This window comes from Spermophilus citellus (assembly GCF_964194105.1).
Source record: "Spermophilus citellus genome assembly, chromosome: 9".
Taxonomy (NCBI): Eukaryota; Metazoa; Chordata; class Mammalia; order Rodentia; family Sciuridae; genus Spermophilus; species Spermophilus citellus.
In genome coordinates, this window is record NC_138191.1 from 88844752 (window position 1) to 88871694 (window position 26943).

Consider the following 26943-nt stretch of genomic DNA (forward strand, 5'->3'; position numbering starts at 1 on the left):
GAAGAAAAGGAGGCATTGTGTGCACTGGCGTCGCTCCAAGGGAAATATTCCAGTTGTTCTATGTCCCACGGCTCCCTCTTCTCAAGAAGAAAAGCCCAGAAGCGAAAATCTTTCCCCGGCTCGAATACAACCCACCCACCGATTTCAATTCAGTGTTTGCCTTCAAAATGTTATTTAACCTGTTATTTAATTCATTAATCCAATGGCTCTATCTTTTTTCTTTCTGGTATTGGGTATTGAACCCAGGGATGCTTTACCACATCCCCAGCCCTTTTTCTATTTTGAGACAGGGTCTGGCTAAGTTGCTGAGACTGCCTTCCAAACTTGTGATCCTCCTGCCTGAGCCTCCCCAGTCACTGGGACAACAACTGTATCTTTATGGAGCACCATTAAGTGTCAGTGCTATAGTTAGCACCAGGAGTCAGAAACCAAAGACACAGTCCTTGTCCCTTAAGGCTCCATTCCTGATTGCCAAGTGTTCAAATCCTTGTGGAATGTGGCCCTACTCCTTCTCTTTGGCCCCATTTCCCTCTGCTCCTCAGAGTTCCTGCTTGTTCTCTGTCTCTCCGCCCTGGCCTGAATCATGGCTCCTGGAAGTTACCCTTTATCAGCCCTTCAGACTCAGGCCTTTAACACAGGTGTGGGCAGAACCATGCCTCAGCCTGATTGTTAAAACCTCAGACAGGCGCACCTTAATTCAGCCTCAGTTCTGCCTTTTACCATCTTTGTGACTTTGACCAAGTTACTAAACCTGAGTTTTGGCTTCATAATCTATCAAACAAACAAACAACAACAACAACAACAACAAAAAAACCCACCATAAAACCTTGTGGCCTGTGCAAGTGACCATGTACTAGCACATAGAAGAGTGCTAGGGAAGAGTAAATGATAATAATGTAATACCTGGCATGGTGCCTCATGTATCACACAGCAACTCTCAATAAATAATAGCAAAGCAACCAACCATTATTGAGCACTCACTGGTTTTATTTTTTTTTTTTTCTTCCCTTAGGAAAAGCAACAAGCACAGCTTCTTTTTCAGTGTTTTCTACATGCCAAGTACTGTGTTAAGTACAGGCATGTAGCCATCTGAACAGCCTTAGAAATTGGATAATGATAAGTCAATTGTGTTATTTTATATCCTTACAGCTGAGAAAGCTGACTCGAAAGGTAAAGTGAATCACCCAAGGTCATAGTGTTTGCAAGCTCTGCTGCTGGGAATTGTGCCTAGGTCCATCGGGCCCTTCCCCACAGCTTCCCAACCAGACACCTTGGTCACATGACTTGCTACTTTGTGCCAGCACTGGCAGCATCAGCATCTTTCTAGATGCTTTTTGAAAATGCAAATTCTCAGGCTCCACTCCAGACCTATCTACAGAATCAGCATCTGCATGGTAACAAGATCTTTGGAAGCTTTAAATGCATATGCATAATATGGTTGAAAAGGCATTGAATTATAGTTTACAAAGTGTTTTTTGTTTGGGTTTTTTTTTAATTTTTTATTTTTTTTGGTATTGTGAACTCAGAAAGAGACACTTGACCAATGAGCCACATCCCACCCCTTTTTATTTTGAGTCGGGGTCTCAATAAGTTGCTTAGGGCCTCGCTTAGCTGCTAAGGCTGGCCTCAAACTTGTGATTCCCCTGCCTCAGCCTCCTGAGTTGCTGGGATTACAGGCTTGCCTCAGCACTCCCAGCCAGTTCACAAAGTGTTTTAAAAAGTTGGCTACAAGGTGCATAAACATTGCCTGGATGGCTGGTAAAACACAGATTCCTACCTGGAGACTCTGATCTGTATCTCTTGCTCCTTCCCTCCTGCCTAGTGCCTTCACATCATGGGTTCCTCAGGGTAAGCAGAGTGAATGTGAGTGAATCCATGCAAATTTTGACTCAAAGTTTGGCTAAAGGGGTCTGCGCAGTGGTACACGCCTGTAATCCCTCCTGCTTGGGAGGTTGAGGCAGAAGGATTGTGAGTTCAAAGCCAGCCTCAGCAATTTAGCAAGGCCCTAAGCAACTCAGTGAGTCCCTGTCTCTAAAAAATATATATTAAAAGGTTCTAAGGATGTGGCTCAATGGCTAAGTGCTCCGGGGTTCAATTCCCAGTTCAAAAAAAAAAAAATTATTTTGTTTTTGGCCACAGGAAGCTCACAGTTTATATTTGTCATTAGGGGAGAGCTGGGTTGGACATGGGCATCCACTAAGGACCACTGGCAGTAGCATTTTTCTGGTCTGGGGAAACTGCACTGCTGACCAGGAGATACATCACTGTCCAGAGTTATGCAATGCCGTGGATGCCTTTCTCAGCCGCTGCAGTCTCGCCTGCCCTGCCTGGTGGATGACAGAGAAACAAAATTAATTTGTAACCTAAAACCCTTGTATTAGGCCTGAAAATGTCTTTGTAATGGAAATTTTGACAGAGTGCTAGATCTGCAAAGAGCATTTTATATAAAGTTGACATCTGTGTAACTTGACTGCTGCTTTCTGGTTAAACAGCAATTAAGTACGTCAAGACTTTTTGGTACTTTCAAAGATAATGTGAAAAGTAATTGTGTTTTATTGATTAAATAATTTTAAGTTAATTAGAAAGTCACTGCATTTTTCAGGCTGTTCCTTCCCAAATAAATTTGTCTTATTTGTAGACCTTTACGTCCCCCCCTCCAATGTTGTTTACATTTTAATAGTCATCTGACATTTAATGAGCATGGCTGGTGATGGAATTTAAGGGATTCATTCCTTTGCTAAATCCTGACATCTGGTTCCTTCTCTTTCTAGTTAGACACCACTGGCTCTTGCTTCATTGACAGTTATAGAAATAAGACCCAAAAGTCAGAAAACAACACTCTGTGGTAATGAGCTTGGTCTCTGGAGTCAGACAAACCTCAATTTGAATTCTAACCCTGCCACTTTCTAGATTTGTGCCCTTGAAACCATCACCTATGAAAAGGAGACAATAGCACCTACTATAATCATTGTGAAATTCAGTGTTAGCATACATGTAATATAGGAGAATAGTAACTAGCTAATAATAATTATTTTTGTTATAACAATATAATTATTTGCTATTATTACTTTTAAGCTTCAATTTCCTCATCTGAAAAATATGTGTTTACAGGGAATACAAACATTAACATGTGAGTATTCAAAATTTGCCTGTGGCCACCAGGTGCAAGTGGTGTACAGTTGTAATCCCAGCGGCTCAAGAAGCTGAGGCAGGATTGCAAATTCAAAGCCAGCCTCAATAACTTAGTGAGGCCCTAAGCGACTTAGTGAGACCCTGTCTCCAAATAAAAAATAAAAAAGGCTTGAGACGTGGCTTAGTTTTTAAGCACCCTGAATTTAATCCCTGATATAAAAATTTTTTTGTTGTTTTTTTGCCTGTGGAGCTAAGCCTAAGGAAATCTCTGACGTAGCAGCCTGTTTGGCTGTGGCTTCTCTGTTATTAGATAAATTATCCAACAATGAGAAAGCCCTGGACAAATGAAGGCAATATTGGGATTCCCAATGAAGGGTGCAGAGACAGAGAATGGGTGACTGGGTGCCGAGGTGAGGAGGTGGGTGGGTGAGGAGCAGTGGATGGATGAGTCTGCTCAGGGATGTTGGGGAACAGACTTCACTGCTTCTGAAGCAGTTGCTGTGCTGGAAATAGATACTGAGAACAGCAGAGAGAGGAAAGCAAAAATTTAAGGCTTTTGTTTTGTGCTAAGAATGCACTTCCCCTTTGGTATTTTTCTCTAGAGACTGAAGTGAAGGTTTGAATTGCTTCCAATTAATTTTTTTTCTACTTAACTGCTATTTCTTTGCACACAGCAGTGAACTCGGATTGAGCCACGAGGCAGCCATCTTTACCTCATTTACCAAGGAGTTAGGACAGCATGATCCCAGGCACTGGGTAAAGATGAGTAAAGTACTTATTAGTACAGAGAAAGTGCCTAAATGATGTTACGAACTGCTTTTATTATTGCATGGTACTTTCCTTGTAGCCACAGGCTGAAAACAAAGGTCACCAACAAGAGTGTGGTCAGTTCTCTGGCACATGTTACCACAATGAGAACTCCATTATTCCCCATTTGAACTGGGACACCCACTGTGTTGTTTTTAAAGAAACCATCAATTTCGTATCCTCCAATATCACACTGCAGACAAGTGCCATCATAATGAGGTTTATAAAGGAGAACACTGGATCAGGAGTCTAGAAAGCAGAATCTGACCTTGGCCATGATGAATGTATGGACAAATCACGGAGCCTCAGTATCCCCATTAGCAAATGAGGAGGATGTCCAAGGTCCTATTGTGTTTTTCTGTTAACTGTAGAATAAGCAGGACTGACTGGGTACATGCCACCTGCAAGACCCTGGACTGATGCCATAAAATGTTTGCAGAAGCATGAAAAGGAGCCTTGACTTGAAGGAGCCCATCATCTGGCTGGAAGAGATGAGTGCAGTTGCCGAATGAGGGTCTGCCTGTGCTGTGCTCCAGATGCCCAACCTCTGAGCCACTGTGGGTTGACTGAAACCTGGTGTGTGAATTTCGGCAGCACCGAAATTCTTAGTGACTCTACCCATTGCCTTAGTCTGTTTTCTGAGATATTTCTAGATAACAGAATATCTGATACTGACAATGAACATAAATTTATTTGGCTCATAGTTCTGAAGGTTGGGAAGTTCAAGAACATGGTGCTGCCGTCTAGTGAGGGCCTTTGTGTGGCAGAAGGTAGAAGGGCAAGAGCAATTGAGCAGGAGCGCCAAACTCACCTTTATAACAACCCATTTTCCCTGTAACAAAGACATTAATCTATCCATGTGGGCAGAACCCTCATGACCTGATCTCTCATGAGGCCCCTCCTCCCAATACTGTTGCCTTGGGGATTGAGTTCCTAACACATGATGTTAGAGAAGTATATTCAAGCTGTAACACCTACATTATAGCAAAACAAAACCTGTACCTCAACGGTATATAAGATTCCTTTGTATTGCCAGGTGGTAGGCTGAATGAATTCCATCTCCTTCCAGAAAAAGTTGAGGTCAATGGAAGTTTCTAGAGTCCTTCCTCTTTCGCTGTCTCTCTCTGATTCATCTCAGATGATGCCAATCCTTCCTTGGGCCAGCATACTACTGAGGCCAAGTGCCTGTCATCCTGGTTTGGCCCATATCACATATGCCTTCTCCTCTGCTGACTGAACTTGTAGAGGCCAGGTGGGGTGTTATGAAATAATAATAAAAGCCTTCCAACTTGCCTGAAAAATCTGCAAGAATCACTGGCTCCACCAGGTATCTGGGGATCACTTCTCAGGCTCAGTTTGGTATAAACTGACTTTCTTGAATGTTCAGGCTGTGTGTAATTGAGCCAAGAAAAACCTTCCTCCCAGCCCAGAAGGCAGATGCCACAGCCCACACAAGCTCTAGACTTTCCACACCTGCAGCTGCTGGTAGGCATCCAGGCTGATGCCTTCAGCTGGACTCGATGCTGGGGATGAGAGCTGCCCCAAGGGGAGGGGAAACCTGGGAATGTGTGTCCCTACTCTTTGAGATGTTTTCATGGAAGGGATCCAGAGGGAGGGGGTGGAGCTGAATTCCTGAGAAACATTTCCTCCAAATTGTCATTCCCACTAGTCCACTTAGGCAGAGCAAAAGACCTTGTAGTCCACTTGCCACTTTCTAGTGGGAAATAATTTGATAATAAAAGGTTAAAGGATAAAAAGAAAAAAAAATAAAGTGGTAAAGCAGCAAATACTAAGGGCAACATTCAACAAAAACTCCTAAAAGTAATTTTATAAGTAATGTAAGTTAATAAAACAGTAGCAATTAAAAACTAGGACAATAGTGCTGCATTGGAGCAGTTGAGGGTCATAGCTGTAAACAATAGAACCTGCTCGGGCAAGCCTACGCAAGAGGAATTTATTAAAGGCTATCAAGTAGCTGAATGTCACTCCAGCACCCTTCCACAATTCACTTCCCTCTACCCTTTCCTTTCCCAGGTACTTTCTTCCACTTTGAAGTCTGGCCTGGGCATCTCTGCCAGCTGAGCAGAGGTCCCAAGACTGACTCCTGGTTGTGAAAGGGTTGGCACTGCCAATTCCAGTTCAAACCTTGAGAAGGTGAGATGCCAAAGGAGGGAAATAACCAGGCATCGGAGGGTGTCCATAAGGTGTTGAGTAGCTGAAAAGAGCACCTCAGTTGTCTCCTGCAGCAATAACAAAACGCCATTCCTGAGAATTGCAGGAATTCCAGATCTTGGCTCTGGTGCCGACAATAGTTTTGCAGTGTTGTTTAGTGATGATGAAGGTCACCTTCTTTGCAGAATAAAGAATTTTTTTTAAAAAAGAATTAATGTCCTCAATAGACTCATATAACAGACTGATTTTTGTTTATTAATTCCAACCTTAATTAATCTTTAATAACTCACTTATTATGTTGCTAGTTCCTTAGAAAAATAAAATCCCATGTAGTTATATCAGTTGTTTATAAGAACTGCAGAAAACACATGCATTCGGCATCTATGTATGGCTCTTTTAGAAATTCTTGCCCACTTCCACTGGGCCAGGGACTCTGCTTTGAGAATTATCAATTTGAGGATCTGAGGCATATAGTAGCAGGGGCATTTCTAGCCCCTAATAAGAGACCCTGGGTACTGTGAGGGACTCAGATGAGAAAGGCTTGGTTCTCACCATCAATGAGCTCTTGGTTGAACAAGAAGAGTTGGATAACTATGTAGTCACCAAGGAAGATGGCAGGACACGGTACTGCTATGATTTGGAACTGGAATGTCCCCCAGTGTCCCATGTATTGAAGGCTTGGTCCTCAGAGTGATGCTATTGGGAAGTGATGGGACCTTTAAGAGTTGGGCAACTATGAGAAGTCTTTAGGTCATTGGGGGTGTGCCCCTGAAGGGGATTGTGGGACCCCAGTCTCTTTTTTTCCTTCTTTTGCCTCCTGGCCATTCATCGCCTCCACTAGAAGCCTAAAGGCAATGGATCCACCTGATCAGAGTCTGGTTCCTCTAAAATCATGAGCCAAATCAACCATTTCTATTTATAAGTTAACTATTCAGGTACCTATTATAGTGATGGAAAACTAACACACACCCATAAGTACCATAAGGCAGGTTAGTTAACTTGCATGAGTTCTCAACATGTAGGAAAGACAGCATTTGGACCCAAAGCTGACTTTTTGCTACTCCTCTGTCCAGAAAGAGAAATGAGTTGCTCATCAACTGGTCTCTTTGTACAGAAAAGATGATCCAAAACATATCCAGAGATGCCAGATAAATCAAAATTTCCCTAAATCTTTCAGCGCTCACCCCCCAAGAAAGTAGAGATTTGTTATTCCCAACTGGAAGAAGCCTCTTCTGGTTAGAAATTAGATTCCTCATTCCATGTGGCCTCACCCAGGTTGCATACCAGGCAATTCTCTACCATGAGATTTCAAAAGATGGAGAATTAGACTGGAACAGCTCTTGGGATGGCTTGCTGGGGGAGAATGGGCTGAGAGGGATGGTTGAGATTTGGACAAGATGCAATGTAGGGAAAGAGTGGTCTCTGTCCAAGTGGCACAGTCTGAATAAGGGGAGACTTAAGTCTAAAACTTTTATAGCCTTGCATATGTGAGGCACTGGGTTTGATCCTCAGCATCACATAAAAATAAATAAACTAAATAAAGATATTGTGAAAAATAAATAAACAAAACTTTAATAGGGAGGGTTAGAGTGTAGTTCTCACTGAGGGCTAGGTTACTAAGGAAGTGGCAAAAGTCAGCTTTGGGTCCAAATGCTGTCTTTCCTACATATTGAGAACTCATACCTCTTATGTGTTGAGATGGTTCTAGGAATTGGGTCAGGTTACTAAGGAAGAAAACATTGGACTGGGCCCTGGTATGGACTCCATTACTGAGGGGTTGTGTGACACTGGTGTCACTTCCCTTCTCTAAAAATAGGATTCCATTACATGATCTGTAAAAAACTTTTCCAGTTGGGTGCAGTGGTACACTCCTGTAATCCCATCAACTTGGGAGACTGAGCAGGAGGATCACAAGTTCAAGGCCAGCCTCAGCAATTTAACGAGATCCTATCTCAAAATAAAAAAATAAAAAGTACTGTGGATGTAACTCAATGGTAGAGTGCCCCTCAGCTCAATCCCCAATTTGAAAAAAAAGAAAAAGAAAAAAAGAATTCTTTTAGTTCTGATGAACCTTGAAAACATCATTCTAAGTGACAGAAGCCAGTCATCAAAGACCACATGTTATATGATTCCACTTATGTGAAATGTCCAAAATAGGCAAATCTATTTTAAATTAGTATTGCCTAAGGCTGGGACAGGTTAAAAGGAATAGGCAGTGAGTGTTAGTAAGTACGGGGCTGCTTCTCAGGGTGATGAATGTATTTTAAAATACTGTGGTCTTTTCCACAGATGGCAAAACAGAATAGTTACATGCAGAATAATGGGCCTGGGCCCTTATTTTATATCATATACAAAAACTACTTCAAAATGGATCAAAGATCAAAACTTAAGAGATGAAACTATAAAACTTGTGATAGAAAACATTGGAAAAATCATCATGACATTGGATTTAGCAACAATTTCATGAATATGACATGCAACAAAAGACAATATTGATATACTCAACTTCATTAAAATTAATAACCTGTGTACATCAAAGGATGCAATCAAGAAAGCAACATGACATCCTACACAATAGAATAAATGATTTGTGAATCATCTCTGTTAGGTGGTTAATGTCCAGAATACATAAAGAACTCCACCACCACCAACAAAACCGAGAATAGCCTAATTCAGAAATGGACAAAGGTCTTGAATAGACATTTTTTTTAAAGGAAAATAAAGAAAGATAGTTAACATCATTAGTGGTTAGGGAAATGCAAATCAGTACTACAATGGGTTACTACTTCATACCTACTACACCTACTAGGATGGCTGTATTTTTTTTAAAAGTGTTGATTAGGATATGGAGAAATTGGAAGCTTCCTGCATTGCTGGTGGGAATGTAAAATAGTGCCACTGCTGTAGATTCTTAGTGGTTCCTCAAAAGTTCAACATAGAATTACCACATGACACAGCAATTCCACTCCTAGGTATTTATTAAAGAACTGAAACCATGGACCTGAATAGGTATTTGTACACAGTGGCCATCCACTGCAACATTATTCACAATAGCTAAAAGGTGGAAGCAACCCAGGTGTTCACAAATGAGTGATGAATGAGTAAACAAATGAGTTAACAAATGTGTTACTTGTTATGCTACGTACAAGGAAATACTGTTCAGCCTTTTTTTAAAAAAGGAAATTTTAATGTATTCTACAACTTAGATAGACTTTGAAAACACACTAAATGAAATAAGCTAGACACAGAGGAACAAATATATGATTCTACTTAAGAGGTACTTAAAATGGGCAAATTCATAGAGACAGAAAGTAAAAAAAAAAAAAAAGAAGTTGCTAGGACTGGAGTAGGAGGGAATGAGGAGTTGTTTAATAGGTGCAAAGTTTGTGTTGGAGATAATAAACAAGTTTTGAATATGTGTAGCACTTATGGTTATACAACATTATGATTGCATTTAGTATCACTTAATTATATATTTATAGTTAATATGATAAATATCATGTATCTTTCCACAATTTTTAAAAATTAAACTGTGGTGATATTTGCACATCTCTGAGTATACTACAAGTATTGAATTGTAGAATTTATATAAATAAATTATATGGTATGTAGATTATATTTCAAGAAAACTTAAAAATCCTTTCCAGCTGCAGTGGTCTCTAATCTATCCATTCAATGCCAATCTTCCCATCTGTCCATTAACTCAATACCTTTTTATTGAGTTCCTACCATTTCCACTGTTAAAAATAGGGCAATGAATAAAATAAGCCTGATTCTTGCCTTTTCTTTCTTTAAACTGTGTTTTAAATTGTAACCCTAAGGTGCTGGGGTTGTGGCTCAGCGGTAGAACACTCACCTGGCACGTGTGAAGCCCTGGGTTCGATCCTCAGTACCACATATAAATAAATAAAATAGACATATTGTGTCCAGCTACAACTAAAAAATAAATATTAAAAAAATTGTAACCCTAAGCCTGCACGGTGATGCATGCCTGTAGTTCCCATTACTCCAGAGGCTGATGCTGCAGTCTGGCTGGGCACAAATCACGAGCCACTGAAGCAGGAACAAACTTTATTTCTGAACTCTACTAGCACACTCCACACACGCTCCGGGAAATCTGCCTAATGCCAAGCGGCTCGTCCAGCAACCAGCAACCGGAAATATCCCTCCTCCGGCACTTCCCCAACCAATGGGAACTCTCCGGGAATCCCCGCAAGAGCTCAACTAGAACTCAACGGGAACTCCTTGAGAACTCGCTGGCGTCACCTCTCAACCACTACTTCTGGCAAAAATGCCATGCGTCATCCTGACTCGGCTGTGGCCCTCAACAGGCTGAAGCAGGAGGATCAGTTTAAGACCAGCCTGAGCAACATAGCATGACCCTGTATCAATCAATCAAATGCAATCATAGCTGAACTTACCAAGTGTTCATTATACACCAGGAACTGGCACAAGAACTTTGCATATCTTTTCTCCTGCAGTCCTCACCTGGTGCACTGAGTGAGGCCCTTCTTGACTAAGGAAGTTGCTCAGGTTCACACAGCTAGAATTTGAGCTTGGTCTCCCTGACCTCAAAGTCTGTGAAGCTGGATTGCAACCATCTGTAATTGGGCTCTTTCCTGGAGACCTGCCCTGAAGACCACCTGTCAGACTGGCTGATGTGGCAGCACTAAAGGGAAAGTTCAATAAGAGGTGGGATGACCTCCAGTAGGGAGTGGGTTTGGAAAACAAGGGGAAGTCAGTGGAGTCTTGTACAGTCATTTATAATAATTATTCTAAGGCAAGTATAACTGTACTGTTTAAGATGGTTATGTGAGAGAATTCTAAATAAATTTGAATTAATAATTGAATACCTAATTATTATACTAATAGCTAGTATATTTATTTCTTGAACAGACTATATGCCAGATTCTGTTCTAAGTGTTTACACTATCATCTCATTTAATCCTCCTGACAGTTCCATGGCTTGCAAGAAATATTATTAGACCTACTTTAAAAGCAAGCAATTGAGACTCAGAGAAGTTAAGTAATTTTTCCAAAGATACTTAGCCAGTAAGTGGCAGAGCTGGGATTTTTGACTGTCTGACTTGAAGCCCAGGCTCTTCAATTAAACTATGCAAAACAGATGGACATGGAAGTTGTTTTATACAGGTGGTAAGTTTGTCGGTGACTTCCCTTCCTTTTTCCCTCGATTTATCTTTCATTTTCCAAAAAGCTATCCATCCATAATCATGATGATTTTTAGGCCAAGAAATCACATGTGATGGTCCCTTTCTGTCTTCCTAACTCATCACTATTTTATTTCGTTGCTTTTGATTTTGGATTCCCATATGCACTTGTGCAAGCAACAGTACCACTGAGCATGCCGGGCGTGTATTGCCTGGAGACATTGTCACAGCCTGCAGCCCCTCGCTGGCTGCAGCTGCCCTGCTCTGGGACAGTCTACTGGGGAGGGTGCATCTCTTCTCATCACTCTTATCGACACTGAGACACTGAGGGTCTTTCTTTGGAAAACGTTTTTTATCTCCTGTATAGGAGAGTCTGTCTTACTGTGATTAATAACAGCACATCTGGGCACAGTGGCGTAGGTCTGTAATCCCAGTGACTTTGGAGGCTGAGGCAGGAGGATCGTAAGTTCAAACTTATCCTCAGCAACTTAGTGAGGGTCTAAACAACTCAGTGAGATCCTGTCTCTAGTATGTATACATATATATATATATATATATATATATATATATATATATATATATATATATATATCTGAGGATGTGGTTAGACGCTCCTGGGTTCAATCTCTGGTAGCAAAAGAAAAAAAAAAAAGAACAGTGCATTAGCATCAGAAAAACATGAATTTGAATTTTGACACCACGGTCTCAGTATTGGGGCAACTGCTACTCTGAGCCTCAGCTTTGTCCTTGGATAAGACAAACAGCCCAACTACTGCATCATGTTATTGTGGGAATTAAGTCAGATAGTGTTTGCACTGGACCTAGAGTTCCTGGCACATTGCAAGGTAAATAAGGAATGTGGCATTTCAGTGTTTATGTGGCGTCTTTTTAGTTATTGATTCATGAGGTTAAATGTTTTTTAAATATTAACCATTTGTATTTCTTCTTTGATGACTTGCCTGCTCATGCCTCTTCCTTGTTTGTTTATTGGCATCTTGATTTTACCGATGTTTCAGTCAAGGACTAAGCATTCTAGAAGGGTCTGAATGAAGGAAGAGGTGGAGGTCTTTTCTGTTAAGACCCTAATGTCTTTCTTTTTTTTCAAGGAGCATTTTCCATGGGTCAGTATGGCCTTCTCTCTCCCTGTCCTTTCTTGTCTTAAGAAAATTTCATCTGCTTTAAGGACTTAGTGTTTAGAACAACTGATTCCTGAGCACCCCCACCCCATTGCCATACCTATGACTTCACAAATGATCTCTCTTTCTCTGCCCGTGCAGGTTGTGTTCGGTGAGAGTGACTGTGGCCGTGGCTAGTGTACTCTGAGAGGCTCTGTTTCAATGGGTGTACCTAACACACATGCCTCTCCCTAGTCTGCATCATTCCACAGCCTGCCAAAGAATTGACCTGCCTGAGAAGAGTGCAAAAGCCCAGGAGACACTTAGATGCAGGCGTGGTCTTAAGAGACTGAATTCTCTTTTTCCTTCCCTCTTGCCTAGCCCCCATCTTGTAGGATTTAGACTGTTCTTTTTTCCACCACACAAAAGGGACCTGGGCTACAGGAATTGAAGGTTTCTACATGGCAAAAGGAGCCAAACCTCCCCTCAGTTGAATAATTTTGTAAGTTCTTGTGGATAAATGTGTTGGTCCAGGAGATTCTCTGGGTGGCTTGGTAGTAACATGAAGTTGGCAACAGGCCTAAGACATATGTCTCAGTGAGGCATGGGGGTGGGGATGCCGTGGCTGATACAGGAAGACCCTGGAAGGTCCCAACACAGAAGGCCAGATTCCTCTGGACAAAGTGGTAAGGTTTCCCATGTAGATGGCTGCTTCAGTAAGGCCACCTTCTGCCTAGACAGCACCAGACTGAAGAGTGTACCTTGGTGTTTGCGTGTACCTCGGTGTTTGCGTGTCCCCTGTGCTCACAACCTGTGCGACTCAGGCTGTGTGGCATAGTTGAGAGTGTTGGACTGGAAAGGAGACAATCTGGGGTTGAGTCAAAGCTTTGTGCCAGGCACAGTGGCACATGCCCATAATCCTAGAGGCTCTGGAGGCTGAGGCAGGAGGATCGCGAGTTCAAAGCCAGCCTCAGCAAAAACGAGGTGCTAAGCAACTTAGTGAGACGCTAAATAAAATTAAAAAAAAAAAAAGCTTTGCCTTGCTTTAGCTCTGAACCTGGACTTCCTCATGTGGAGAGTGGAGGGTACCACTTCCTATTCTGCTCTTCCCCGGCTTGGCCATGGAGTTCAAACAGGGTATTGGGCAGGTTATAGATACCAAGAGACAATTTCTTCTCTGAGAGATGCAGGCAGTTGGCACAGTGCTTTATTGCAGCCTCTCGAACAGAGCTCAAGAACAGTAAGTGCTATTTCTTCCTAGAAGGAGGTCTGAAGAAGTTAAGTAAACTTGGTGTGTGTGTGTGTGTATGTGTGTGTGTGTGTGTAGGTGTGCCTTCTTTTTCCTGTGTGTCTCTGTCCTGGCATCCAAGCCAAGCTGATGGGTGGCACTGCAACAGAGGCAGTATTTCCTCCCCTCATTTTGCATTCTCTTATAATTTTACTTTTAATATTTTATTTTATTTCTTTTTGATTGGCACATAGTGTTTATACCTGTTTGTGATGTTTCAATTGAGTAGTAATCAACTCAGGAAAACCCCATCCTTTTCCCCCACTATTCTCCCCGAGCTCTGGTAACCACCATTCTACTCTCAACTTTTGTGATCAACTTTTTCGGATTTCACTCTTTGGTCTGATGAGACACCTGAAGCAGAGGTGCTCCCCTGTCATAAATAGGAGTTTCTGAGAGGTGGCCTGTGTTTATCTGAAGGGATTGTGGATGAGCTCTGTTTCACATACTCTGTGGAGCCGCTGGCCTGAGGTGCTGGTCGGAGAAACAGAGGCAGCAATTGGAATTTAGTTAGTACACGCTGCAGTGCAGCAGAAGGAGCCATGGCGACAGGAAGTGCACCTGCAATGGATGTTGGAGGCTCAGACGATAAGAAGACAAGGCGGAATAACAGCATGCCAGGTGGATTGTTGGGTTTTGCAGGAAAGGTGCAGCCCTGGGGTTAAGCATTGCACCTCGTTGTCTTAGATAAGAATTTATCTTGGGAGGAGGAAAGAGAATGCTTGTCCTTAGGTAGAGCAGAGGGAAGAGTGGGGGGCTGGCAAGACATGGGACTGCTAAAATGGAGGGCTTTTTTTCACTCTGCTTCTTAAAGAAATGCTGTGTGTCTTTAGCCATTCTCTTACCAGTTTGGAGGAGATGGTCAGTGGTTATTTAAAATGTATCAGAGAGGCAGCTTGCTTTTCAGTATATTTTTCATATAACCTTGGTGTTCAAGGTATACTTCCAATTCTTTTTTATTCTGATAGTTTGGTCTATGTACTTAGTTAACACAGAAAAATAATTATAACAGTTGAGAAAAGTGCATGCTGATTCCATGGCTTTGTGGACTATCACATCATCCCGTGCCCTTCAGGAAATCTCTTCATCTCTAGATGAAAATGCTCTAGAGATCTTTCAAGGAAAATAATGGGAAAAACACAGAATTCTACCCCAGCAATCTTTACTCCTGTGGGAGTGAAGGGAAGTGACTCAGACCATCTGCCTTATTTTCTTTACCTGTACAACAGGGATGCGAAGTGCTTTCTGAGTGTACCAGGTGTGATGCAGGCAGAATTTCAGGGTGACACTTGGTACCAGCATCAATTTCAGCATAGGATAGACAGGACCCTGCCTTGGCCTTGGAAAGTGCCTTTGATGTTGCTTATTGGTGAGGCTTTGCTTTGTAGGATGATCTTGCTTGGCTGAAGTCCTGGGTGGTCAAGGGGACAAGGTCCCTCTAATCCTCTTGCTGAGCCTGCATAAAGGAGCCTGGAAGCTCTCTGGGCCCCGTGTTGGACCATGCCACAGTGCCTGTCTGCTTTAGGTCCAGGAGCAGCACTCCTGCTTTCTGCTCCAAAGAGCTGCAGCAGTCTGGCTGGACTCCTCAGCCTGCCTAGGACAACCTGGGATGTTCCTCCTCCCACAGCTGTGACTTCTGTCTGGCTGCTCCACCCCATCCGTCCCAAGTCACAGGTCTTTACAGTTATTAGAACCCTGGCTGTAGCTGGAGCCACTGGATGACAATTTGGTTGTCATAGCAAGTACTTGCCTGATTTTCTCTTCTGCCACAATTGATGTGTTGGGGTGTTCAAGGGCAGCAGACTGATGGAGCAGCAGGAAGCAGGAGCTGCCAGCCCGGCCCAGCTATTCACTGGTCACTGTTCCTATCTTGGCTCTGCCCTGTCTGCTGCCAGACTATCATTCACTTAATGATCAAGGCTTCATGGGGTCCTGGGACCCTAGGAGAGCTGTAGGGGATAGTTGTTTCTAACGCAGAGCAGAAAGAAAGTGATGCATTCCTGAAGGCTTTCAGCTCCTCAGGAGACTGCTGTCCTTACGAGGATCAGTTTCACTAATGAGCCACAGCGGCTGCAGTGGGGGTGGGGGGTGGGGGTGAGGAAAAGCAGACTTACTTGCGACTGTGACTGTCCGGGATGAGCTTCCAGATTTGGCTGCGTGTTGTTGGAATGTCTCTAGATGGGTCCTTCAGAAACGATGGCAGCTCAGGAAACTAACTTTGCAGTGGAAGGCTTTGAGCATTCTCCCTCTTTCTGCAAGATCCAGTATTAACCTACTGATCGGTGAATTCCTTTCTGACCCCTATCCCTGGGAGCAAAAGAGAAGTCAGTATTTGCTTTTCCAACAAGGTCACGGATCACCTGACCAAGTCCTTTCACAGCTGGGAAGCAGAGGGCTGTACTGAACTCACAGGAATCTGCTGCCTTCCTGCAGCCCCAAGCTGGCTTTGAGGGAGGGAGAAGTCCTTCCCGCTCCAGACTGTGCAGGGGGAGGATGCTGGGGAAGGTAATGTGCACACAAGCTTTTCCCCCAACTGTTCTTTCTTTTTTCGTGGAGCTCCAGATGCAGCTGCTGCAATGCAGGCAAAAAATGACAGACACTTGCAGGGAAATGTGGGAATGGGGTTAATGAGATTGTGTTAATTTGTTCTTCACTGAGCATGAGTTATCTCCCTGTTTCTCGAGGCGGGAAGTGAGCGGGCTGGAGAACTCGGTTGGCAAAAATCTTAGATTCTGCCCTCCTCTAGTGCCGGGGCTTCAACCATTTCAATGACAAGCTGTCAGATGCCTCCTGCTTCTTAGCACAAAAATATTTCCATTTGGAGGTTTGGGGGTCCTGGGATGGGGAAAGCGAAGCTCCCATCATCTTAGCAGGATTGGTCCCAGGTATGGATGATTTTTTTTTCTTCTCTCTTTTGGAAAGGGTGCTTTGTCTTTGCAAGCGATGGTGCAGGGATGGGTGGGTTGCTGTTGGGTGTACTACCTTGCTAAATATTTGACTTTGTGAGGTTGAATTCTCCAAGAATTCCCGTGGCAGTGAGGTTGTGTGTTGAGCCAAGCTCTCTTTTCAAGGAAATCCAAGGTGCTATTTATTTTGGCACGCAGCCTGCCCTGGGATGAAATACAGTATTTTTATTATTACAGAATAAAGAAGGATTTGAAGAAAACAAAAATGCAGAACTAGCTTTCAGTTTTAGGACTAAGGAAGGGAAAATTTCTTTATATTTGGATTTGAGGTTAGAAACGAGGTTGAAATGGCTCATGAAAGGAATAAATGGGGAAATGGGGAGGGTGTGGGTAAATGCTGCCAGAGTTGGGCTGACGGGGAAATCCATGCTCTTGGGAAGGAGTGTAGACCTTTTGAAGATATCCCTAACATGGTCTGGTAGTTACACGAGGACCATAATTGCTGTTGGACAGTGACAGCCTTGATGGATTTGAATGGGCAGCCTGGGTCCCCACTGCTTCACTGCCCTATAGGATTTGAAAGATACCGCAGAATGATAGAGCCACATGAGGTGTCTGATTGACAGGGAAAGTTTGAGTTGGCCACTCACCTCTTTGTGCCCTAGTTTCTCTCTTTTTTTGGGCAGGGGGTGGTTACCAGGGATTGAACTCAGGGGCACTTGGCCATTGAGCCACAGCTCCAGCTCTATTTTATATTTTATTTAGAGACAGGGTCTCACTGAGTTGCTTAGCACCTCGCTTTTTGCTGAGGCTGGCTTTGAATTCACGATCTTCCTGTCTCAACCTCCCTAGCCACTAGGATTATAGGTGTGCAGCACCATGCCCAGCTTCCTAGTTTCTCATTTGTTAGTGGGCCCTATTTCTCAAGATGGTTTGTGTGAAGGTGAAATGAGAAATCATGCCCAAATACCTGATTCCCAGAGTAAGTGCTTAGCACCTGTTGATTTCTTTCCATGGATTCCATTTGAAGTCAGGACATTTTGTTTCCTGTTCTTGTTTGTTCATTTAAAAACCATGCTGAGTTCATTTGTTCCTTTCAAAACGGTGCCTGCCACATTTTACACGTGGGGACTTGGACAGGAACGAATCTTGCAAGAATTCTGACCTTTGCAAGCTTACAGATGGCTAGGAGAGAAGAGCTAGAGAGAGAACACTACATAAATCTTGAGGATGATGAGCTAACGAGAAAGGCTGGAACCTGATTGGGGATCTTTGACCCTGGGATAGTCCACAAATGAATGAAAATTTACGTAATAACAGCAGGTTTTCACAGGTGCTGAACATTGGGGATGCAGCTTAACAGAACGAGGAAGAAATTGCTTTATGTCAGAGCCTTAAATGTTCCAGAGGGTTGCAAGTTTCCATTTTAATAGGGAATTCTGTTCAACAAAGCTATTTTCATATTCTACTGTATAACAAAGTAGCATGTGTTGATGTGGCAATTATTCTTCTTTTCCAGTCACCTAACCACATCAAACGTCCACCCACTCCAAGGAATCTCCCTTAGCTAAACCCCAAGACATCTGCCATAAGGACCAGGGATGGAAGTGGAGAAGGCTGTGGAGGGAGGGAGCCGAGGGCGGGTAGAAGTGGTGAGTCGTGGGCAGGAAAGTCCCCTCCTTTCCTTCCTGTGTTTATAGAGGCCTTTAGAATGAAAAATTACTGAGTCCCTTCTTCAGGGAGCTGGGGTGCCAACCACATTTGAAATCTCTAGCTTTGAAATGATTAATATTAGCAAAATTCAAGACAAAGAGGGAAACCTAGAGGTCTCTACAAAGTTCTTTTTAGTGAAATTTGACCTAATGTGTGCTGAGTAATTATCCGTAGTCCTACTATCAGGTAGAGACAGGCCGAATTCTTAATTCTAGCCAAAGGCAGCCAGCCTGACTGATGTCCCCAAGGGGCTGGTGAGAATTTGTTCAGTCAGACATCCAGCTGCACCCAGGCGGCCCCCTCTCAAGGTAGAGTGCTTGGTGTCCACCTTGGAGGAGCAGAGCTCTCCTTTGGCCCAGGAGGCTTTGTAAGAGAGACAGACGTTCTCCTCCTCAGGCCCACACATGTGGACCTGAGGGATTTTCATATGCCGAGAAACATCTGTCAGAAACATCTTCCCCTCAGGAGAACTCAGGACCAATCAGAGTGTCTTGAACAGGGCTGCCTCACAGGGCTGGACTTATGCTTCCAAACCACTTCTGCTCTCAGCACAGGCTTGGAGTTGGCAAAACCTGAGGCCACATTCTACTCCAATGCTTGTTGTTTGTTTTGTGACCTTGAGTGAGTGTGACCACTCTCAGTCTCAATTTCTTCTCTCTGAGGAATGGGAATAATAATAATTCCCTCAGGGTTATGGTGTGAAGATTTCAAGAGATTAACTGGATATGTCATATGCTCCATCTACTCCCATGGCTCAGTAATGCTATGAGGTTGGAGGGAGAGAGGCCCAGAAGAAAGAGCAGAGGCTGTGATGATGGAAGGGCCAGGCATCACTCGTTTCTTCCCCAGGCTTCACCTGACTCTCTCGATCCTCCCCTAGCTGATGGTATCACCTGGCACAGACTGCAGACCTGGCTGGGGGGGAGAGGCAGCTGAGTCCTCTACCTGGAGCCTTCCTATGATCACATTCCCTCGGCCCAGGTTAGAACCCTCCATACCTCTCCACTCTCTGCCTTCTTCATGGCCACACTTAGCTCCCAGACCATCCATGCTCTCGCCTTCCTTATCCCCAACTTCTGGAATACTCCAACTCTGTCACTCACAAGCACTTGCACGTCAGGTGCTGTGGCCTCAAGGTAAGCCAAGTAGCAATTGTTGCATTCCTTCTGCAAGGAGTGTCTCTGTCTCCACCCTGTGGAACTCCATCAGACCTGCACCAGGAAGAGCCTGCATAGAAAATGGTTTGGAATAGACTAGGCAGGACAGAGGGCATTGGGTTTGGAGGGAGAAGGCATGTTCACAGAAGGAAGCCATACCAAACTTTTGGTTGGGTAAACTTTAGAATTTGTTTTAGTCAGCTTTTTTTTTTTTTTTTTGCTGCTGTCACTAGAAGACCTGACCAAGAACATTTGTAGAGGAGGAAGAGTTCATTTGAAGGCTCCTGGTTTCAGAGGTCTCAATCCATAAACAGCAGCCTCCATTCCTCAGGGTTCGAGGTGAGGCAGAACAACATGGTGGAAGAGTATGGTGGAAGAGTATGGCGGAGGGAAGCAGCTCACATGATGATCAGGAAGCGGGGGAGATCTCCACTTTCAGAAACAAAATAGTATCCCAAAGGCATGTCCCAGTGACCCACCTCCTACAGCCACACCTACCTGCCTCCAGTTACCACTGTTAATCGCCATCAGGGGATTGATTCACTGATTGGGTTAAGGCTTTCCTAATCCAACCATTTTTCAGCTAAACCTTTTTGTGTTGTCTCACACATGAGCTTTTGGGGGACCCTCACATCCAAACTATAACAGCATTTCTCTCTTACTGGACAGGCCTGATATTTTTCTTCTCTGGTTACTTATTGGTTCCCTATTTTCCACCCTCTTCATGGATCTCTCTTCCTCTCAGTTTCGCCAGCCCTTCCCTCATCAGCAGTCCACCTTTCTGGTCTGGATGTCGTCGTTAAGCAGTTTGGAATTCCTAAAACAGCCCTGCTTTCACTGCTGTGGTATCACGGATAATTCATTATTCTGATGTGTGTGGAGTTATAATCATAAAAAGCCAATTTCCTGGGTGATTTATTGTAATGGGGGCAGGAGCGAGGTTGTTTACCATTTTAAGAGTCAGTCCTGGGAATGGATTAAAACTTCTGGGAGAATTTATGGCCAAACCTCAGGGGACACTAATTCAGCCAGGACAATGTTCTACTTGGATAAATACTGATGTCTTCTGACCACCTGGGTTGAACTTCCTCTGTTCTGCCCACAGTAAGAAATCACCCATAAGTGTCAGCCCCTTGTCAGTACTTACAATTATCTCATCTTTGTCTTGTATTTGATTGGGGTGTTGCAGGTCATCGACAGGTATTCTCATTCTAACCTTTTCACAAAATGCATTGGAAGTCCCTTACCAGGTTAGGGGTAGGTAAATGTCAGCTGTTGATTTTATGGAATGAGCACTGTGCTGGTTGTGAGAAGTCTTGGGTCTGGTTCCAGCTCCTTCATTAATAGCGTGAGAGACCTTGGACAGACCTTTTTCTCCTCAGCCTCAGTTTCCTTATCTCCCAAACTAGGGGGTTGGACCAAGTGCACCTTCACTGTCAACCATCACTCACAATCCACAAAGCCCAGAACTGGGCTCTACGAATGAGTTCAGGTTCTTTCTGTCCTTCCTCAGGGGTCTGTGAACCCTGGGAGAAAGGCAGAGACCAGTGTTACTTTCTTTGATGCTGTGTTTCCTCAACTCTTAATTCTGAAGGAACTCTCCACCCTCTACCCTTCTTTCTTTCAGAACTCTCCAGGAATCTTACAGACTGAGCGAATGAAGAGTGCCTGAGAGGCGGAGAGTCACATTCCCTAAGATGGAGAAGACAGATGGTAGGCAGGGGGCTTACTATTCCCTGGTTTAAAGGGACACTTGGGTTGGAATGGGATAGTTACCATAAATCCTGCAAATAGCCTATGAGAGGCCTGTAGGAGATGTTCCCTAAATAGGCAGTGTAGGGAAGCCCAAATCATGTATTTCAGATGTGAACTACAGAAGAATAGAGAATGAAATGAAATCATAAAATACAAAATGTTGGACCTGTGTAATTTTCAGAGCATCTTCTCATCTCACCCAAGCATCAGGAAGGGAGCAGGGAACCCTCCTTCATTACCTTTGTTTTATAGATGAGGAATTTGAAGTCAAGAGGCACGTGGCAAAAGTGTCTCCATTCACAGCTTTGTGACTCTACAAGTCATTTAATGTCTCTGAGCCTCAGTTCCCTTGTAGGTAAGGTAGCTTTGCCACTTAGTAAACCACTAAAATTTTTGTGGTTTAAAGCCAGTTATTATTTCTCAAAAGATTCTTTGGGTTGGCAGGCTTGTTATCCTGATCTGAGCTGCCTAGGCGCATTTACATGGTCTTCTGGGTGGCTTGGCTGGGTCGGACAGTTTGGAATGGCCTCATTCACATGTCTGATGGTTGAGCATGTCACCTGGGCTGTCAGTGATGGTTGGTGTTGGCCGGCTTGCTCAACTGTTGCTCATCATCCAGAAAGCTAGCTGGGGCCCATTCACACATGGTGGCAGAAGTGTTCAAACACAACAAGAAGAGACAAATCTCAATGTACAACCAATGCTCATCTCTGCGTATACCACATTTGCCATTGCCCTCCTGGCCACTGCCAGTCACAGGCCCACCCTGTGGTCAAGGTAGTTGTTGGGTACAAAGGCTGGGGTAATACTGTGGCTGTTTCTGCAAACTGTCTACCATACCCCCTCTATAAACAGGTATGAATACTATTTCCTAGGATTGGTAAAGAATTAAATGTGCTAATGCATGTAAAGTTGTTGAATAACAACTCTCAAGCACAGTGGATGTCTCGATACATATATCCCTCTTCCCCTTCCAAGAAACTTGCTGAAGGTCATAGTCTAGACTCTGGTCTCCTGACTTCAGATGAAATTCTTTTTCCAGATCACCCAGTGTTAGAAATAGGAGAGCCTGTAATCCCCGATGCATCACATGGCCCTTTTTGGCCCAGGACTTAGGGAGCAGACATCAGCTGCAGCCCTGCCTCTTGCTTTTTTCCAGATGCTTTGCCATATATTTCAAGGGCCTACCTTTCTCCCCAGAGAGCTGTCTTTGCAGTGCATCACTGGAAGTGGTCCCAGAGAGCACCAGCTAATACCTTAGTGCCTGGGGGCCTGTCATCCTGCCACCTGGCCTCGTTGTTCCCTGCTCAGCATCCTCAGCATCACCGATCTCCACAGATTACCCACAGCAGCTCCCAAGAGGCTCCCCTCCCTGCATGCACAGCGTCTCAGAGTAAAGGCCAAGCAGGAAAGCCTCCCTGGCTGCCTTGGCCTTTTGAAGAGGCTGACTTAATTCCCGTTCTTTCTGGCTTTATTTTTAGCCATTTTTTCTCTCCTGTTTCTGTTTTTCCCATTTCCTCCAGACACTGATTACAGACTTTTGAATGTTTCTTTCTCCCTTTCAGTGCCTCTAATTGGTTTAGTCACCTGCTGAACTTTCTTTTGTCCCTCCAGATGATTCTGTGGTACTCCCTCCTTACCTTGTCCCTTCCCAGCCCTCTTCCTCCACCTGTGTGTGACTCTGAGGCTGATGGCTATGTTTTACATCCTTCCCAGGCATCTACTCCTTGGCTTTGCTTTCAGAAAAAGACAGTTCCTGGTAGCTTCGAGCCTCCTGTAGCTTACTTTTTTCTTTTCCCCAAACTCATTTTTTTTCTCCAGAATTATTTTCTTGGGCTCTCATTCCCTCCTGAGGCTGTAGTCCTCACAGAGTTAGGGAGAGAATTTTTAGCAAATCCTCCCCCACCCACCACTCCACCAACTTTAGGATGCTCATTGAGTACCTACTCTGTGCCATGAGCCTTAATATTGCAACAACTCTAAGAATTATTATCTCCTCTTTATATATGGATAAATTGAGGCATAGAGAAATGAAATACTTTGCCTAGAGCCTCACGGGTAGGAGATGACAGCCAAAATTCAAATCCAGCCAGCCTAGCTGTGCTTGGCTTATCTGATCCAAATGTCATTTTGAGTACAGACAGATCTCCTAACTAATTCTTGTCCTGGCCCCATGCCTGGAATTGTGAGCTCCTGCATACCTGTCACCAAATAGAATTAACAGGAGTGGAGCATATGGTGAGGCTGGGTCTCCCTGCCTATCAGCTCAAGCTCCATCCTTGAGGTCCAACATTCTGCCTGCACTGGGAAAAAGAAAAGGGCTGAAGAGTGGCAAGTGGCAGCCAGGGCAGCGTGATGGACCACGAGTGAGACTGTGTGTGTGAGTGCGTGCACGCGCACATGCATGCACACGCATGCATGCACATGAGGATGGGTTTAAGAAAGTGCCTATTAAACCTCTCATCCATGATAACTGCTTACTCTCTGACTCCTTTGGTTCCCTTTGCCTCCCTGTGGAAGATTCTGCCTCTGAACCTGCTGTTTCTTACTTGATGCTATTATTGCATTTGTGTTCTGAACCTGCTCCCAGAGGCCTCTGGGCAAATCAGTGCATTTCTACTGAACAGAGGCAATAAGGGTAAATAATGCAGACTCTCCTTTAGGAGAGGTCTTTGCTTTCTGGGTCATAAATCTGCTTTCCACTTAACTTGAGACAAATGTCTCCTCTCTGATTTGGCCTGTCCTTGTACTCCAGGGGGCTTCTGAGTGAACCAAAGGACTTAAGAATATAGCCGAGTGTAATTGGAATCATTGCTCTCATTTACTGAAGCAGCCAGCCTGCTGCTTTGGGGTGGAAGGGAGATGTAGTTGGTATAAGAAAAACTATGTGGGTGAATGGGAAGTGATAGGGAGTTTTTGGGGGTGCTGGAAGAGTGTTTGCTCCTTATCTACCTGGAGGCCAGGCAGCTGCTACAGAAGTTCTGAAGCCCAACAGGAACCATGGTGTATATCAGCAGCAACGCAATCCTGTTCCCTACCGTGCTTGTGACATAATTGCCCACAGGCCTGTGGCTCTGCTCAGCAATGATGGCTGGCAGTTCATGTTCATGAGTTCAGTCTTCATATGTCTAGTTGGCTTTGTCTCATTTTTTTTGGAGGTAACTATACTTCCCTCAGCACAGAGAGCCACCTGGCTAGCATGTGGCATTAGCCAGAAGAAGCAGCTATCAGGCAGGCACAGGGGAAGAGCTCAGCCCTAATCTATCATCATCCTCAGGGAAAATCAAGCCCCAGTGTGCCCCAGGTAGCACCATCATTTGCATCTTTTTTCATCTTGTCCCTTTCCCTCCATTACCTTTAGTTTTTCCGACCTTGACCACATCAACAGTCTCCCAGCTGGTCCCTAGTTTTATACTTCTTCAGTTCTCTGAGAGGGCTGGGGGTATTACTCAGGGGCAGAGTACTTTTCTAGCATGCACAAGGTCATAGGTTCAACTCCTAGCAGCACAGAATAATAATAATAACAGTCCTCTGCAAGGTACTCCTTTTGAAATCACACTTGACCTAGTCTCCCCCTTGTTTAATCTTTTCTTGGGATGCTGGGGAATGAATCCTAGGCCTCATGCATGCTGAGCTCACACTCTACTACTGAGCTAAGTCCAGCCCCCAACTCCCTTGTTTAAAACTCTTAGTGACTCCTGTTACCTAGAGAATAAGATCAAAACTTATTGACATGTATGTAGGTTGCTCCATGACCTGGTGCTTGCTTACCTTTCCAATTTTCTTTTTCTGCTTCTTGTTCTTCTCTTCCAAACTTTAGATTCTGGCCATATGAGCTGCATTTTTCAGAGCCCTGGCACACTATGCAATTCCATGTCTCCATGTCTTTGCACATTCTGGTGTCTATCTAGAATATCTGTCCTGGCTATCTATTAGAGGATAGCAACCCCCCTGAAACTTGGTGGTTTACCACCATAATTTAATATTGATACAGATTCAACTGAGTGTTTCTCACTTGGGGCCCTTCCAGTAGTTGAAGTCGGATGACAGCTACTGACTTTTATTTATGTGTGTTTATTTATTTAGCAGTACTGGGGACTGATCCCAGTCACACTTTATCACTGATATTTAGCCTCAGCCCTCTTTACACTTTTATTTTGAGATGGGGTCTTGCTAAGTATCTGAGGTTTGAACTTGCAGTCCTCCTGCCTCAGCTTCCTGAGTCACTAGGATTAAAAGCCTGTGCCATTTGTGCCCAGCTGAGTTGGTGACTGTTTTTCTCCTGCCTACCACCTGGGCTAGGATGGCTGGAATCGCTGGGGGCTGGTGAGACATCACTCTTCCTTTCTCTGCAGGACCCTTCTCCCTCTGTGGGCTTCCTCACCACATAGCAGCCTAAGGGAAGTTGGACTTACTTGGCAGCCAACTTCCCACCAATTGGGCATCCTAAGAGACCCAGCATAGAATTCTCTCAGCATCATTTCTGCCATATTCTTTTGGTCAAAGCAGTCACAGATCAGCCCAGATCCAAAGGCATGGAGAAACAGACTCCACCTCTCAATGTGGAATTTGCTTGCTTGTCTAAAGAGGGTAGGAATTGATGGTACCATCTGGAGATAAACTGGTATAATATCTTTCACCCTCCTATTCTCCTGATAAATTCCTGTTTGTTCATTTAACACCCAGTCCTGTGTCACTTTTGTGATTTCTACTCTCTCTTACCAAGGCAAAATTAGCTTCCATGTTTAAGAAAATAGTTTTTAGAGAAATTGAAAAAATAAGTCAGGGAAGACTGTACCTTGTGCTTGATTTGTACCCCTCACCCTCCTATACCGCACGTGTTGCAGTGCTGCTACTGGATCTCATCAATCCTTGGAGGGCAAGGCAGCTATACCTGACTCATCCTTTTGCCCTTGAGACCTAGCTTAGCAACTGACCCATGGGAGCTGAATAAATCGTGGCTGAGGGAAGTGAACTGAATTACTGCTGCTTTGTTGCTTTGCTGCTTTTTCCACACAGGGCCCCCTCCCCTTAGAGCCAGGGAATCAGACACAAAGAACTTGTAGACCCAGAATATGCAACAGTGAATTACATGGGTTGATTTCCATCCTGAGGCCTCAGTTCTCAATATTTTGGTCTTCCACAAAGATAATGACTACTGAGCAGGTATCAGGTGTTTATCATGTGCTAGGCATTGTGTCAGGCACCTTATATTCATTATTAATTAATTAGGCCTCACAATAATGCTATATTACCTATTATTATTTCCACTTTACAGATGATGAGATGCAGCAAGGCTAGGAGGAGAGAAATAGATGGAGCTCCAGAATCTGTATTCTGAATCTCTTTTGAGCTCAGCTTTTTCAGAGTATGCTCAGCAGAATGTCAGAGGTAATAGTATCACATGAGGAATGCTGGAAGAACCCAGTCTTCTTCTGACCGGAAGAAGAGGATGCCTGGAGACAAGTTCCTAGGGACTCCAACAGTTGAAGGACTGACTTGTTCTTAGTGGCCTCTGTGGGGGTCAGTTGGTGGATGCTGCAGGGAGCCCAATGGCACCTTGGTGTAAAGTTCCCCATAGCATCCCCCATAGTTCAGGGTGCCTTAAAAGCCACAGGATCCACAGGGTCCATATCTCTTGGAGAATATTGGCCTGTGTCCCTTTTGACATTTGTTGGCCCTTCTCCCTCTCTGCCTTTTTTCCAACCTGTGAAAAATGTATTCCATTAC

At 44.0% G+C, this 26943-nt stretch overlaps 1 protein-coding gene across 4 annotated transcripts in view; it reads left to right on the top strand.

Annotated features, from left to right (window-relative positions):
• KANK4 (KN motif and ankyrin repeat domains 4) overlaps positions 1 to 26943 on the top strand; it is a 71445-nt gene that overhangs the window by 20003 nt on the left and 24499 nt on the right. For 2 of the 4 annotated variants that reach the window (XM_081306351.1, XM_081306350.1), the window contains one exon: positions 21086 to 21171. In XM_081306351.1, the coding sequence (XP_081162477.1) occupies positions 21156 to 21171 (16 nt within the window). In that variant the 5' untranslated portion in view covers positions 21086 to 21155. Of the gene's footprint in view, positions 1 to 19691; positions 19798 to 21085; positions 21172 to 26943 lie in introns of those variants that run through there. The other 2 variants (XM_081306352.1, XM_081306353.1) reach the window with 2 other exon arrangements.